The 17,701-nt window shown below is 45.1% G+C and overlaps 2 protein-coding genes across 3 annotated transcripts in view; one reads left to right on the plus strand and one right to left on the minus strand.

The window, feature by feature from the left end:
• Nucleotides 1-10,529, minus strand: part of CDC25C (cell division cycle 25C) — a 109,423-nt gene extending 98,894 nt beyond the window's left edge. The window contains exon 1 of one of the 2 annotated variants that reach the window (XM_088465543.1): nt 10,120-10,529. The gene's annotated coding sequence lies outside the window, so the exon portion shown is untranslated. The remainder of the gene's footprint in view (nt 1-10,119) is intronic. The other variant, XM_088465542.1, reaches the window with a different exon arrangement.
• A 211-nt stretch (nt 10,530-10,740) lies between these two features.
• Nucleotides 10,741-17,701, plus strand: part of LOC148435857 (oocyte-specific histone RNA stem-loop-binding protein 2-like) — a 60,432-nt gene continuing 53,471 nt past the window's right edge. The window contains exon 1 of the mRNA XM_088465446.1: nt 10,741-10,759. Within this exon, the coding sequence (XP_088321572.1) occupies nt 10,752-10,759 (8 nt within the window). The 5' untranslated portion in view covers nt 10,741-10,751. The remainder of the gene's footprint in view (nt 10,760-17,701) is intronic.

The raw sequence follows: 17,701 nt of genomic DNA on the forward strand, positions 1-17,701 counted from the left end.
TGAGGATCGGCCGATGCGATCCGTTTGGTTTCTGAACCCGAAAAAGAGTGGGGTAATAACCCGACCCTCTTTGAGGTAATCGAACCGGTACTATTACTCATGCCTGGAGCATGGACTGTATGGCTTTCCGGATCTGAAAGGCCTTGTCCTAGTCTGATAAAGGACCTGTGCAGAAAAACTGATGAGGAGGCCTTCTGCGAAATGAAAGGGCGTACCTGTGAGAGACCACTTCTCTTACTCAAGTGTCCGTGGTAGTGTGACACCAGTCCTGGCCCCAGGGGGAAGGCTTATCCTCGGGCTTGGAAGCAGTCGGACGTCTAGCACTCCAGGCCTGCTCCTTGGGTCTGGCAGTCTGTTTCGCGACTGCCTACCTAGGAAAGGACTGACCCTTAGGCTTACCTCGAGGCCGAAAGGACGAGGCACGAGCCCCTGAGGGCATAGGTGCAGAAGGCAGACACACAGACTTAGCCGCTGCCAATGTGCCAACAAATCTTGTCCAAATCAGGCCCAAACAAGATTTCACCATTATAAGGTAGACATTCCAAGACCTTCTTGCAACCCGCATCCGCTCCCCAGAACAGCCATAATGAACGGCAAGCTGACACCGCAGCAGCCGAAATCCTGGAATTCAAGAGGCTGACATCCAAAGCCGCTTCATTAACATATGAGGCGGCATCACGGAGGTTAGCCACCAGAGTCACCTGATCTGTGGAAACATCTGTAGTAAAAGAGTCCACCAGGGAGTCTGCCCAAAACTCCATAGCCTTGGCCACCCATGAGATAGCCAGGGCCGGCCTAGCAGTTGCTCCTGAAAGAAAATAAATTGACTTCAGGCAAACTTCCACCTTCCTACCTGTAGTATCTTTTAGGGAAGATATGGACGGCATAGGCAGTGTAGCACTTTTTATTAAGTGCGTAACATGAGAATACACCGCAGGAGGAGTTTCCCATTTTGTACAGTGTTCCTTGGGAAAGGGGTAACAATAAGCCAGGCGTCTTTGAGGCTGGTATCTCTTCCCAGGCAATTGCCAAGCCACTGCCATATGATCCACCAGCTTAACAGATAAAGGAAATTCCGCAGAAGTAACCTTTATGTCTTTGAACAGAGCATGTTTAGACCGAGGAGCTGGTGGTTCGTCCTCCTCTATAACTAAGGCAGAACGGACAGCCCATATCAGAGCAGGGATATTGATTTTAGACCTAGTCTCCACCTCATGCGGAGGAGGTTCAGAGTCAGATACATCAGCGACTTCAACGGTATCAGTGTCATAGTCATCATACAGCGTATACAGAGATGACAACACAGGCCGTTTGGCAGGTCTAGGGGAACTGTCACCCTGCAACATAGTCTGGATGGCCACAGAGGTGGCCGCCAGGTTCTGTGCTGTGGTATATAGAGTATCCAGCCATGGTAGAGGTACAAATGGAGCCTGCACCATATGATGAGGCAGGCCCTGTGAGGAAAAAACTGACTGCTGTGGGAAACCCATAGGGGGAATGTCGAAGTCAAATAATTGAATATGATCGCACACTATTATCTGATGATCTGGTCGTCTATAGTCTGATGTCGAGTAAACCACGACGCTACTTTGCGTCGCGCTAAACTGCATATTCACAACACATATAAATGTATATATACTTCTATTCACGGAAGCTCATATGCGTACGCACATACTCACACATGGACGCTCATTTGTATATAGTTGCTATTTCAACACACAGACGCACATATGATGACGCATATGTGCAAGATGGTTCCCACACATAGTTACTAATCAGTGTTATTAAAAGGTATTATTGACTAATAATTATGATGTAATATGTACTTAAATGAGACCTAAGGTTTAGAGCATAGTGGACATGTCATGTTTGGTATCATACTAAATCCCTGTTTCTTTGCAGACTCACGTTCCTATCGGTAAAGGAGTCGCATCTTGCGTCCGCTAGTTATGGATGTTAGGGAGTTATTGCATTGAATGTTAGTATCTGTATGCAGTGTTGCAGCTAGTATTAACCAGTTGTTCGTCGGGAAACTACACAAAGAGACCGTTGGAGAACTGAGACATGCCCATCAACCAATGACCAGACAATCCAGAAGCAAGAACCAATGGAAACTAGTAAACTATTTCTTTTGTTAACGTAGAACTCTGTAAGGTATATAAGCAGTGACCCGACCCCAGTGTACAGACATCCTCTTTGATGATCACAGACTTCTGGATTGATGTCTGTATACTGGGACCAGTGTACATGTATCGGCTTGTACTATTATTGATTGCTTTTTGCTCTAATTGTTAAATCTTTCACGGTGTTACTTTTTCTTTACATAACTTTTTGTGCTTTGGAACCACATGATTGGACTGGAAAGCAATTCTTTCTTAAGCGACTTGCAGCGCTAAATAGCGACTAGCGACTATTAGGAATCTATAGGAAAAGCAGTTGGTACCGCCAACCATCCAGCAATGAACTCGAGTGCCTGAGATAATGAAGCCCAAAGGGGGTCTTGCACAGCTACTGAGACATTAGAGGGGGCCTGGAGGACTAGAACACTTGATACATAATCCATCCTGCCCCATGTCTCCCTCGCCCAAACCTGCAGCACATAACCTACATGACAGCAGTGTGGGCGCAGAAAAATGCATATCATCCCCATTCTCAGACATAATGGCAGAGAAGATGCACTTAGTATGTGACCAAACGAATACATAAACATTTTTATAACTGTGAGCTATAATAGCCACCCTGACAACACCATGTACTGTAAGAGCTTTAAAGTGAAAAAAAATAAAGGTAAAGTAATATGCTGACAGAATGAGTGAGAAGAAATCAGATAGAGCTAGCACAAATCACATACAATGCTAAAAATACCTGCACAATGGCACTACAATGCAACTACACAGACTCAAAGTCTGGTAGGCTATAGCGCTACATACACTGACCAGGAGATCTCAGAGGGGGGCGTGTCCGTGGGAGGAGAGCAGCTGCAGCAAAGCCAGACCTTAGCATAAAGGCGCGCTGAGTTGAGGAGCCGCTAAACAGGGAAGGGAGCCTCCCCTGGCCAGCAATTAACCCCTGGGACTCCGGTTCCCACCAGCTTCTGGTTCCTGGTGGTCTAGTGGAAGTACAGGGTATGGAGTGCCTGCCCCCACCGCCGGCATCACTGGCCGGTCCCCGAAACCGGAGAAATGGACTGCTAACATGCGGATCACCGCAAGCGGTGACCCGCCTTACCTGTACCCGTACGTCCGGCAGCAGTCCTGGGAGCCCGCGAGGTCCGTCTAGCACAGACCCCGGCGTCCCGCCGAGATCCCCAGATCTGTACTGTCGTTGCGCCCCAGCGGTGTGACGGAGCGGCAGCGCATTCGTCCTATGGACAGTCCAGCGCTGCCCGCTCTAAGTATTGAATAAAAATAAAAAATTATTCTGGGGCTGTAAACAGCCCCTCTGCGTCTACAGTGACCAAACTCCGGATGGGCACCAAACGAAACTGAGGTGCCTCTGGCTCGGAGGTAGGGTGTAGGGAGAGTGGCCCGGTACATCCTGGGAGAGAATATTTAACTGCGTTTTGCCCAGATGTCTAAGCCATCGCCTACACCCCACGGTCTCCCTATGGAGCCTAAGGACCCTGTAGGAGAAACACTGAATATCTGAAAGTGTCAAAGTCTAAAAGGAAACTATTAACCACAGAAAGGTTACAGAGAATTATGGTATAGTTTAGTTTCTTAAAAATAAAAAGTTCAGACAGATTGCCATAGTAAAGAAGAAACACCTATAGATATAACTGTATAAAACTATGGCCCTCATTCAGAGCCACTCGCTAGCGGCAGTACGCTCGTTCCGAGCGATGTTCGCACATCTGCGCATGCGTACGGTTTTTAGTACGCATGCGCGAACCAGTCAGTGCGGCCGAAAATCGTTGGTACGCAATATAGCGAGGGCCTGCTATTTTGAGTGACAGAATGAGGCATATGTGGGTGGTAAGAGGGGAAGGTGCTTGAAAACGGGGAGTGGAGATCCGAACGCAGGCGTGCTTAAAGGTCAAAACGGGCGTTTTAAGGGAGTGCATAATTAATACAGCAGCGTCATTGACCACGTCACTTGGTTTTTTTTAACTCAGAACTGCTCGCAAAATAGCGGTTGAAAACACCAACCACAAGAATAGCGAGCAGTTCATACGCTGTACGATGTACTCGATTAATCTAATAAATAGCGGACATGACGTATGGTGCGTGCGGCCAGGGGGCGTTTTTATCAAAAAAACGAGCGTATGTTTTGCTCGCTCGTTCAGACTTAGAGGTGGGAACAGACCGCAATTTGCGAACGGATCATTTGAATAGCCACCCCTTGTTTTTGAACGAACGACCACAAATAGCGAACGGCTCTGAATCAGGCCCTATGTGCATACATGTAATGGTTTTCTTAGTGTTCTATCTATAGCACACACATTACACAGCACTTTACCTATCCCATGGACATATATACACTAGGGTTAATTTTTGTCATAAAACAATTAACCTACTAATAGGATTTTGGAGTGTGGGAGGAAATCCACAAACATTTATTGTTCATTCTTTTTAAGTCTAAGGTAAATTACTTTGTATTAAAGTGGGTACACACCTGAAAGATATGTGCAGATCGAGCGATCTGCAGATATATCTTTAGATGATGGTCGTTCATACACACTGAACGGCGATCATCTGTCCGGGAGGCGCAGGTCCCGCTGACAGGGGGCGGGGCCACACTCTCCCCGCACCTGTGTGCGCGCGGGTGGTCTGCAGACCACCCGTACACGCTTGCCGATGGACATATCTGTCCATCGGCTGTGCGGCAAAGCCAATGCGATATGTCTGAACGACGCGGTTCAGACATATCGTCTGTACACACTGGCCGACAGCCAGCAGATATATTGGGCGATCAATTGATCGCCCAATATATTGGCCAGTGTGTACCCAGCATTAGGGTTGGAAAAAAACAGCTATAAACATTTTTTTACATTTTTGTGTTTTATACCATTTTATTTACATTAATGTTTTAATGAAGAAAAAAAAATAATCATGCATATTATATTAATACTGTGAAACATTGCTATATATTAGAAACCTTGATTAACCATGTTTTAATACTTTCTAACCAGGGTTAAAAGAAAACTTTTTTTTTCCAACCTTGCTTTGTAACCATGAAGATCAGAGATCACCGTTTCCCAAACATTTTTAAGTCCTTCACTCTTGGTTCCACAAACTCATCCTCTGATCCCCAACTCATTGAGGAAAATCAGAAGAACGATTAATTTAACATTTACAATTAAACCGCCTCTAGGTAAACCTGTGCAACCAAGGGGGTGGCGCCACTCACTTTGTAAACCCCTTCCATACAAAGGCGGGCACGGAAGGGGGGTTTCTGAGTACCCAGAAATCCCCCCTGCCCGCCGATCACTAACAAACACACCACCGATGGCACCGGGTAGTGACGTCTCTCCCATAGTGCAGAGCGGGCCGAGAGGAGCGTGTGCGTATGTATGTGTAAGGGGCACGGGCACTAACACTGCATGGGGGGGCGCTACTGGGGGCACTGTATAGAGGGGGTGGTCGCTCCTGGGGGTACTGTATATGGGGGGCCACTACTGGGGCACTGAATAGGGGGGTGGCCCGTTCTGCGGGCACTGCATAGGGGGACTGCAACTTGGGACACTATATAAGGGGCACTACTACTGGGGACACTATATAAGGGGCACTGCATGGGGGGACTACTACTGCGGGCATTATTTAAGAAGGAACTACTACTGGGGGTTCTGCAGTATATAAGGGGTACAACTGAGGCCACTGCATAAGGGAGACTACTACTGGGGGCACTGCAAAGGGGGGGGCGAGGGGTCTTTAATAAATCATGCTGGCTGTATTTATTTGCCTGCTGCATTCATGTGTTTTAGTGGTGTGTGTGGTGTGTGGTGTGTGGTGTGTGGTGTGTGGTGTGTGTGTCCAGTCATAGGCTGAGTGGTATATTTTACTGTAGTGGTCCTAAATCCTGTGTAAGCAGTTTCTGTCCATCCATCTGTTTATTTATTTGTGGCAAGATCTTATTTCATTGGTTCGGTAACCAAGGATTTGGAACCACCCCCCCTTTCAAAATCCTGCGTTTGCCACTGATACAGTAGATGTACATGTTGGATGTCACCAGTGAAATGTATGCATGATGATCATCGATTAGAAAGCGTAGTGCGCTGACTTAACGTAAAGGCCTGTACACACTGGACGATGTGTGTACAGAGCGACCTCATCAGCAATGGACCTGGCAGGGGTTCCGGCATGATGCCGGCAACGACGAACAACAGCGGGGGGTGGGCAGCGGGGCCATGCTGCATTCGACAGCATGGCATAGTCAACTAGCGTTCCCGCTAGGCTGTTTCAGCAGGGCGCCACGCCCTGCCCTATTTCTAAAGGGCAGAAAGCACCCTGCCCTCTGGCGCGGCGCCCCAATGAAACAGCCTGCGGGTTCTGTCCCCTCCCACGGGCCGCAGTGTCCCGCGGGTGGGGAAAACGGCGGTGCAGCGGTCACCACCGGTGAATGGATGCCGGGCGCTTGCGTCCGGCATCCATTCACAGTGACCGCAGCGCTTGGGGGCTACCCGGCTGCAGGCAGGTCCGGAAGTGCCGGGCACGCCCCTAAGAGCTACGAATAGGGGAATCGTCATGAAGACATGCCCCCTTTTCGGGCACACGCGCGCAGAAGTTGCCTTACTCTAGGTCCGGCGGCGGACCTAGAGTGAACACTAGTTAACGATATCCCCAGATTGAGCTGAATATACAGCCGACTGGGGATATCGTTAATTGCCCGCGGGAGCGTGCATCGTTCAGTGCATACACACTGAACGATATATCGATCAACAATGTCATTGTTCAAAAAAAAATCATCCAGTGTGTACGGCCCTTAAGTCATATTTATGTGTGAAGCCTGATTCACTGTTATATTATGACAAAAATTTTAATTTTTCCTTTCTTAATACAAATGAAAAGAATATAGTTTTAATTTGTATTACAATCTCAGTCTTTGATTTCTCAAAAGCAGACTGCTCTGTGTTGTATATAGAGAACAAACAAAATTATACAACACACCGAAGGATACTTGAGGACATGCCAGAACAGGAGCAGCTCACAATCTATACATGCATCTGTATATATAGTATACATCAGTTCTGGTAAACCAGTAGCACATAATGCACCACAACACTCCGTAGAACACTCAAGTAGGCATGCAAAAAGATTTTATAAATATAGGTGGTGATTCAATTAAGCACGCTGTTGATAGCACCAGGAAGAAGTTCCTGGAGCTATTCAATTCAGCACACTGTTAGGTCGACTAAATATTTCTTCTCGCACTCTCCTGAGGGTATGAGCAGAAATCTGACTAAAGCGCCGGCCGCGAGGTTGTTTGCCGGCTTAGTGCAGCGCTAACAGCCTCGCGGCTGGCACTTTAGTTGCGAGAACCGGCATTCTCTGATTTAACACCCAGGTTAAAGCACGAAAATTGGCATTCTCCAACTTAAGTTGTAATATTCGGACTAAACAGTGCGGTGAATAGAATAGCTCTGCACAAACTTCCCGGCACTATTCATCTTGCGTTTAATTAAATTGCCCCCATAGTCTTACAAATGTATTTTACTAGCTTTCATGTACATGAATCCTGGATAGAAAAAACCCAAACCACAAACAAATGCCACATTTCCCACTGGTGTTGTGCTTTTCTTTTTTTTTAACATGGGTGAAAACACCAATGCCAAAAGCAAAAAAATTTGCACATTAACAAAGAGGTATGAGGGTGCGGCTTCCAAGCTTAAAATCTGTAAGTACAAAAGGTTGACTTTATGGGGTAAATTTTATACGCATTGCTTTTCAAAGTTGACCCGTCTTCGGCTACTGGATTTAAATGGGCAATAAAATGAAATGCATTTAATAGAATTGTTTTGCATTTAATAGAATTAGTTCTTTAAAGCCAGCAGCCGAAACCGCGGAGGCTATGAAAAGTGACGTTCAGTAAATGTATTTATTTATTTTATTTATTACCAGTTATTTATATAGCGCACACATATTCCGCAGCGCTTTACAGAGCATATTTGGCCACTCACATCAGTCCCTGCCCCAGTGGAGCTTACAATCTATATTCCCTATCACATGTATACGCACACACATACAAACTAGGGTTAATTTTTTGGTAGGAGCCAATTAACCTACCAGTATATTTTTGGAGTGTGGGAGGAAACCGGAGTACCCGGAGGAAACCAACGCAAGCACAGGGAGAATATACAAACTCCGCACAGTTAGGGCCGTGGTGGGAATCGAACCCACAACCTCAGTGCTGTGAGGCAGTAACGCTAACCATTACACAGTCTGTGCTGCCCAATTTAGCCCATGAAGTTAATGCTACAGATAATATATTGGTCCAGCAGACAGCAATAGGGCTCTACAATGCAGCCACACAGCAATGCTGGTTTGAGTTCAGACAAGTTTGTCTTAAGAGCCAAGTCTTCAACGCTTAGGGCCTGATTCAGACCCACTCGCAAGCGGCTGTCCGCTCGCAAGTGGGTCGATGTTGTGCACTGCGCATGCGCACGACGGTGGGAGCTCCGTCGTGTGCATGCGCCAGACGCAACGAGCGAAGGACTTTCCTTCGCTCGTTGTGTCTGATCAAAGGGGGCGTGCTGTCCCAAGGGAACGCCTACCGTCAGAAGCCGGCCCACTGACATCACTAGTGATGTCAGTGGGAGTGATTTTGGCTCTGATAGAGCCAAAATCACTCCAGTACTTACGGTTGAAAAACTCAACCGCAGGCTCCAGCACGCAGTGGCGATGGTCACGATGGTCAAGACCATCGCGGCCATCAAACTGCACGCTCGTATAGGCTGTGGGTGGTGACCCACAGCTATACGAGCGTCCAGGAGGACGCTCCATAATTATGGAGGGCGGACCTCATTCAGAGCGTGCGCTCTGCTCAGAGCGTACGGCTCTGAATGAGGGCCTTAATTATTAGTGGAAAATCTGGTAGTACAAGGGAGGGAATTCCACAGTGGGTACAGCATGAAAAAAAAATCTTCTCACTAGTATTGAGAACAAATAATGAGAGAGTAGGAGCAGATTCTGGGCAGAGTGGAGAGACACAACTGGAAAATGTGTGCGAGAAAGAAACAAATATTTTGCATTCAAAATTGAAACTGCTTTAAAGCCTATGAAGCTCTTAGCTTCCCCAGACAGGTCTTTCACAAACATGAAAGACTGCTACAATTTGCCAGGGATATAACTCGCAGGGAAAGTGGTTACCGTAACTGCTGCAAGATGCTCTTAGCACATAGTCTGTATATTTTCATTAAAAATATCACCTGCGATATGGATACTTATTAATCACGGCAACTCTGCGATTATAAGTACATAGACCCCTAAATGTTAGTTGTGTTTATGTAGCAATTCAGACATTGGAGCTTAATTTAGGAAATAGGTAACAAACCAAAGAACATATAGAGCAGAATTCAATTGTTTTAGCCCGCCCGACCTCCCATCTAAAGTGACGGGAGTTCGCAGGGCGCCATTCAATTGATGCCGCTGGTCGTGCCCAGAGAGGTCAGGTTTAGCCGCGTAAAATGGCTATCCACTGAACAAAGTGCTGGGCGCGATCGCGAAAAGTGCCATTTGAGCACCGAAAAGGGTCACTTTACGCCCATTTCAGCTCGCATCCCCCCAGGCTGATCGCACCCGACAGGAGCAACTATTGAATAGCTCCGTCGGGCGCGAATGGGGCTGGAAACTATTGAATGCCGCCCATAAAACTTGTCTTAATTATTGTGAAAAGTTTACATAACTTTTAAAAGACAATAATTTAAAGCACCTCTATTCAATATTTCTTTACAACACTAATAACTTATATAAAACACACAATTCAATTTTACATCACTACTAAAACACATATTCCAGACTAAAGGCAAAGCATTGAGTAATCTCCAAATATTCTGAACACAGTATTGGCTGCTGTTGTATGTTTACATATGACTGGTTGAAAACTATAAAAAATTAGTGTTATCATGATTGCGAATGGTCATACAACAGGTAACTTAGTACACGCATTTATTCACATACATACCTAGGTAACAAGTCTCACTAGGCAGCATAAGGCGATGTATTCCACGTCAGACGAAAACGAATAGGGTCAGTCTTCTGTGAGTTACACAGGTGTATGGAAGTAAAACATAATAATACATATATAGCAGTGTTTTCACATCTGGGTTGAGACGCCTCCTAGCCCAGGAAGATGAAACTGACCCCCCATGGGCAACGTGCAGGCACAGCAGCTCAGCACATAGCAAGCCCAGCACCACCCTCTGCTGCACACACAGGACAGGCGGCGGCGAGGACAGCTACTAGCTGCAGGTTAGAATGAAGAAGACGGAACATACTGGAGGAATTGAAATCCTCCGCCCAAGTCACTGACCAATCACGGGTCAGTATCCGGGTCAGTACGCCTCGTTGGCCAATGAGGTGAAAGCCCGAGGAAGAGCCTGCACGAGATAGGATAAGGAGTTGTCCGTTTTAAAACGACCTCTCCGTTACGGCCGCAGTGTAATAGAAAGCGCCGTCTGTGATTGGCTCTTGGTTTACAAGCACGTAGCGTAACCAAATCCCCTCATCACGTCATTGTAGAGGCAGGCCGGGCTCGCCGGCGGGGATTTTAAAGAGCGGGGAGGGGGGTGGGGTGGATCAGCTGTCTCATGCGCCATGCAGCGGTAACGGGGGTAGGGTCGGGAGGTGGTTCGCTGGCTCGCTGGCTGCGTGTGATTTTCTCGGAGCACAGTCTCCTGGTGTCCTAGATTGTACTGTTTGGATAGCCCACAGCAACCAATCAGTGCCTGTCAATTATATAGACTGCTAACTAAATGAGTTAAAAGCCGATTGGTTGTTATGGGAAACTTCACTTAATCTCTCTTGAAGTTTTGATACATCTCCCCAAAGAGAATTGTGCATTATATGACCTGTAGCTGTGCTAAAATTACAACTTTGGTATAAGCAGTTGGCAAGATCTCATGGTTTTCTACTTTGTGTTGTGGATGTGTAGTGAGACATGTGGGATGTTAGGGAAATGTCGGCCTAATCTGCCATGCTTGTCATATGCTAGAGAGATTGTGTATCCTAATAATGCCATCATGTGTTAACGAAGATCATCTCCATACTGTTTATGATATGCAGTCGGGAAGCCGACGGACCTAATCCCGACAGCCGGCTTCCCCACTGCTTTATCCCAGTGAGGGTTAAATGACAGGCGTCTAAATCTAGATGCCTGTCATTTTACCGACGCCGGGAGACCAGCGCCCAGCATCCCAAACAAAGGGACGCCGAGCGCAGACAGCCTTGGGGGGGGGGGGGGGGGTTAGGCACTTAGAGGGGGGTTAGGGTTAGGCACCCGTAACGGAAGGTTAGGGGAAGGAATTAGGTTAGTCTATACTTGCCTTAGGGACGATCAGTATTTTCACCCATGTTGGGCAGCCGCTGTCGTTAAATCATACTGATTCCACTGTTTATGTGCATTCATATCTTTTGTGTCTCCTTTGAAAATCAAGTCCCACTTTCCTGTTGACTTTTGTGACCATGTTGGTGCTTCTACCTAAACTCCCCCCGGCCCAACCACACCACTGCTGTGGAACAGGATTTTTGCTGGGTACACATTGTCAACGGGTTGACCATGTGGTCGACCTATCTGACAATTGGTAAGTGCATGTACCCTTACCAATAATCTGGCCGATGTATCGGGCCTAATGTCACAACTGGGTGGGCATTTAAATTTGCCTGCCAAGTTGAGCTGTCACTCACCACCGGGTCTCTGCAGCATGTGTACTGGCGAACTGCAGGTCACCCGTACACACCAGCAGTCGCACCGATATATTGGTAATCTGCTGTGCTGCACAGCGGATGCGATATGTCTGAACAACTTTAAGACATATTGGGGGTACACACCCACCAACACACTCGAGATATATTAGCCGTTCGATTGAAATTTATTGTAACCCCAAGAAAAACTTTGTAAGGGCCCCTATGTACCACCCAATGGTGAAAAATGTATTATACACATGTAACTTTGACAAGGAAAATGGGTCCCCTCAGCTCTGGGCCTCATAGCAGCTACACCCCTTGCACCTATAGTAGTTACGCCTATGCCTGCAATCCTCTTCTGTAGTGGACCTGGTCGCTAAGGCCATAGAAGTTTACATTTATTTATTTTTTAAAATTTTTGATAAGCTTATCTACCTCAGTGACATTACTTTCTTGCAAGCAAAGTCAACTAGAGAAGTTTTTTTCCCAGCAACAGGGGTTGGGAAAGGGGAGGTTTAATAGCTCCTTGTCAAAATCTGAATGGTGCTAACGACTTTGGTTTGTCACTTAACCAATCTATAGGCCCCCATACATCAGTAATTGATTGCAGCAAATGTGTAATTTGCAATCGATTGAAAAAGGGAAAGATTTTTATACACAATCGATTGAAAAAGGGAAAGATTTTTATACACAATCAATTGCTGATGTATGGGGGCCTTATCTCACACACAATTCCCCAAGTTCACTATGATCTATGTTTTAGCTTGTCTAATACACAAAAGACTATCCTGGGTTTTGTTTAGTTTTTTATTTGGAATTCAAAAACAGCCTGCTTTAGCTAGTGGATTTCAAGAGGGGAGAATTCAATTGTTTGGTAATGTGGTTCCGATGGAGCAATTCAATAGTTGCTCCGGCCCAGTCTAATTGATGCGATAAGGTGCGATCGGGCATGCAAAAATAATTGAATCACCCCCATGGAGTCCTTAAGTAATTAGGATGCTTATCTTAAGTTTCCAGTCACAGAGGGCCCCCAGAGACTGCAGTTTATTGGTGGGAAGGGTTTACACACAGAGGGGTATATTTATTGATTTTTATCAATTAAAATCTATTAACATTGATGTGTTTCTGGGGCTCAATCACATATTTACTAATCCTTAAAAAAAAAAAAAATTGTCTGTTAAGCTGGGTACACATCTGACAGATATATTTGTGGCAAGTGTACAGGCGGTTGGAAGATATAGCTGCCATTGGCTGTGCAGCACACCCGATGCGATATGTCTGTGAACTATATCGTTCACGGACATATCGTCTGTACACACTGGCCGACGTGCACCCGATATATTGGCTGGTCAGTTGATCGGCCAATATGTACCCACTGCCCAGCATTAGTAAATGTGATTTAGGGGGAGATTTAATAAAGCTTGGATAAAGATAAAATTGGTTGGCGCTTTATCTCACAATCAGCTCCTGTCATTTTACAGGCGGTGTTTGAAAAATGACAGTTGGGGGGTATTCATTTAGGTGCTAGAATAACAAAAATCCTGCACCTGGAGGTTTTTTCCTGCAGGTGTGGGATTTTTCCTATTCGATTAGGTATTTTTGTGCACCCCAGAGCATGACCAATTTTTCCTAAAATCCATATTTTGAAGAAAAATGGCTGGGAAATGCTCTGGGACCTCAGGATCCCTCCTAATGACTAAGTAAATGGAAGTTTCCAATTTGCTTAATTAGTAAATACACACCTTCCGAAGCGGTGTCTTCTTCCTCCAGCGTCAGGACCCAGTCTTTTGCATCAGCGGTGTGTGTGTAAGGCTGGGTAAACACGTAAAGATTTTCTGTCCAACCATCCAACTAGTTGATTGGTTGGAATGAAAATCTGGTAAGGTATGGGAGTAACTGATGATTTGCAATTTGCTTCCAAATGCCGGAATATGGACAAAAACTGTTGCTTGAACAAATTGTTTAGATCAAACATTTAACAAACTTGTCTGATGGCCATTTTCATCTATTTTCTGGCATTTAGAAGCAAATTGTTGATCATCAGTTACTCCCATATGTTGCCAGATTTTCATTCCAACCAATCAACTAGTTGGATGGTTGGACAGAAAATCTTTACGTGTGTATGCAGCTTAAAACCTGAACTATTGGGAGCCTTGAAGTCCGCATTAGGGAACCTCTGGCTTAGGAGGTAGTAAGCATGGGTGCTAGCCTGGAGTGCTGGGGAGTTGGAAACTGATTAATACCCCTTTTACACCGGAGCTAAAACCCAGGTTATTGCAGGGTTAACCTGGGCAGCTCCCTGGTGTAAAAGGGGAGAGGGTTGGATCGCCGGGTCGAGTGACCCGGCAATCCAACCCAGGTAAATAGCAGGGTTTAACACGGGCGTAGCCCGTGAAACCCTGGTGTGAGAACAGCGCACTCCGGGTCACGATGACCTGGAGTGTGCTGCAAGCCGGCCGATTGGTCCGGCTTCAGTGGCGCTTGGAGATGACGTCATCTCCATGCGTCCACTTTCAAGCCGGGTCTGTGCAGACCCGACTCTGGTGTGAGCGGCGCCGGCTAAATTCCGGGTCTGATCCGGATAGGAACTCTGTTCCAACTCCGGGTCAGACCCGGAATTTTGGTGGAAAAGGGGTATTACATTGATGGTCCTGAAATAATTTTAACATTGAATTTCGGCTTTGTGGTGGATTCTCACTGCAAGTATTCAGCTGAGGATATGATAGTTCATACTATCAAGTGTTTTTGGTGAGATGGCTTCTAGCCATCACATGATTTGATGTAAGAAACCTGTCAACTAGTCAATACTGGGCTTCTGATATCTAAACTGGTCTACTCTGAAACCCTGCATTTAAGTAGAATTACTGCATAATTGTTGAACAAGATGGTGGCATTTGCCCAGAAAAAGAAGCTTGCATGTTACGAGTCCAGTGGAGCAGAGTGAAGGCTTATCTAGCAAAGTACAGAATAGTTTTGCAGAGAAATGAAACTAAGAGGAGCATGCTGGAGAGACTGCTTTTTTTTTCTGTACGGTGGGTACACAGCCATTTTAATCTTGCAAGGGGCATTAGTCTCCGCACTTTTCTGGCAGAAATTGAGTAGTCCTTCTATTAGGGCCTGTTTTTCAGGCAAACTGATGTAATCAATCTTCACACATACATCCTGTAAAAAAGACTGCCCCATATACCTCTAGTTATTACATAAGATATAACTAAGAAAATTGTGCTAATCTATTTGAAGACTTCCATGGCTGTCTTGATGCATGGGTTTTGCACAGCTGGGTCAATACAGGAAAAGCTGACAACTCTGGAAGGTATGTAATGATTATAATTCCCCTTTCCACTCCTGGACTTTGAGTCACTTCCCAAGCTGCCATTGAAAAATATACTACCAAAAACTTGGAGAGACTACCATTAAAGTTTTCCAAGAAATGTGATTTTCAGTTTGACATGATTTGCTTATTGTTCAATACTCCATGGCAGCTCTATTGTATAGGATGTTCCCAAGCATTCACATGTAGATGATGGGGATGCAACTCAATGAAGCATAGTTTAATAATGTACAGAAAAAAAATCTCCTTCAACAGTCGATAGCAGTTATTACAGTGAATGAGTTAGAGTAAATGACACCTCACAACCTGGATGGTATATAATGCCGCTCGCCCTTTACCACTGTGTTTTCCTGTCTCTAGGATGTTATGTTGTTTTTCTTCTGTACTACAGCCTTCCATTCAGTTTTCGGTGACTTGCCATGTGATGCTGCAAGCTGTGTAGAGGGTCAGGGCTGGCTATCTGGAGAACACCAGTCTGCTACCTCTGCCAGCAGATTTGGTTGTAAAATCCTCTGTGTGTACAGTTTGTACAAAGCAGTTTGGAACCTCTGAGCATCTTTTTCCGTAGCACTGTAACTTGAACATATTCATGTAGGCAATATTTACATACAGTAGAAGAAAGACCTTCAAACAGCTGAAAGACATCTAATTGAGGCAAGCCCCTAAGTTTGGGATGCATATGTGGTGGGGTTTCCCCCCCCCCCCCCCCCCAATGTAGGGTGCACTGCTATACCAGATAGTTTATTGTAAGTGTATTCTTCTTGGTACTATCTTAGAGCTACTAGGAACAATTAACACAGGTGAAAATTCATTGATTTCTTCAGGAACCACATTGAAATCAGGTCATGTCCTCCAGTATCCAGAGCCCTCAGATATAGAGGAATGCACATTCAGTGCCTGTAAATAATGATGGGATTCCTATAAAGACATATCATTCCTAAGTGAAGTTTCTTTGAACACCATTGCAGCTTCATCAAGGTCTTTGGCATCACCCATACTAGAAAAGTGCTTTGGTTATTCCCAGCACATGCCCCGCCTAAAACAAAAACTTTGGCTAATCTCTAATTTGAATGGACTTTCTACTTGAAGAGAAATAAGATGCATGATACTGAAGTCCTCTGGTCAAATCAAAGCAGCAAATTAATTTGCATCCTCCTTCCCATCAGCAGTTCAAAGACAGAAGAATTTTAAACCTGGAAAACAGTTCAATGGTCACAACGTTTCCTCTTCTCTTTTCTGAGCCTTTGAGATTTAAGAGGAAATTCATATTGAGAAACTCATAATAATGAATCAGTCCCTCTATACCGGTAGGAGGTGAAAATCTGCACTATAGACACATTCCATCAACAATCAATGGGTTTTGCAAACAATGAATACAGGTTAACATTTCCTCAGTTTCCTACAGGAAATGTCTTTGTACAGTCCAGGACTCCATTAGAGTTGTCAGAATTTGAAGCTTTGCAAATGACTATGAAATGTAATCAAATGCATAGTGACAAGCATGGCTACTGTTTATACATTACAGTGGTCACACAACCTCATTGTCAGCCACTTTGGCTGAACGCTCCTTTTATAGGGTAGTTTTTCTATTGGGACCTGTGCGTTTAAAAGACTAGGAGGGATTGGCCTCCATGCGGGATACGTTCAATATCCCGACAGCAGGGATTCTGGTGGTCAGAATGCAGACGACGGAATCCAGACACTTATCGGAATATCGGCACCGGAATTCCGAAGGTAAGTACAGGTTGAGTCTCCCATATTCAAATATTCCGAAATATGGAATATTTTTAGCATGACTGAGACAGTGAAACCTTTGCTTTTTGATGGCTCCATGTACACAAACTTTGTTTTAGGCACACAAGTATTAAAAATATGGTATAAAATTACCTTCAGGCTTTGTGTATAAGGTGTATTATGAAACCTAAATAAACTTCATGTTTGTACATAAACTTTGAGCCACAAAATTATTGAAAATATTGTATAGAATTACCTGCAGGCTGTGTGTGTAAGGTATATATGAAACCTAAATGCTTTCTGTGTTTAGATTTGGATCCCATTCCCAAGATATTTCATTTATGGTGTGGCGAGGGGGGGGGTGTTACTTATACATACCTCGAGCCTTTGGGATGGTAACCTAGTGGGGATGCCGGCGTCTGGTTTCTGAGGGCTGGGATCCCATATCCAACCTTTCCATGCCAGTGATGGTTTCTGCTACAGTGATGACTACATGGGTTCTGTTCAGTATATTTATGTTCACCATTGCTTTTACTCTTGACTATTATTTTGTGTTGTCTGCCCTGTCTCTTGGCATAATTATGGATTGCTCTGCCTGTCTCTAGACCTTGACTGCATTATTTGACCTTGATTTATTCTGTGGTTTCTATTGAAACTGTTTGTTACACTACAATACTATTCTGGGCAATATATAATCTTATATTCCTGCTGCTGAACCTCTTGTCAGTGGAATTTTGCATTTACATGGTCTGATGTGTTTGTGTAATATGTTCTCTGTCTAAAGATTCTAACGTGT

The sequence above is a fragment of the Taudactylus pleione genome, unplaced genomic scaffold (genome assembly GCF_031769625.1).
Source record: "Taudactylus pleione unplaced genomic scaffold, aTauple2 ptg001990l, whole genome shotgun sequence".
Lineage (NCBI taxonomy): Eukaryota > Metazoa > Chordata > Amphibia > Anura > Myobatrachidae > Taudactylus > Taudactylus pleione.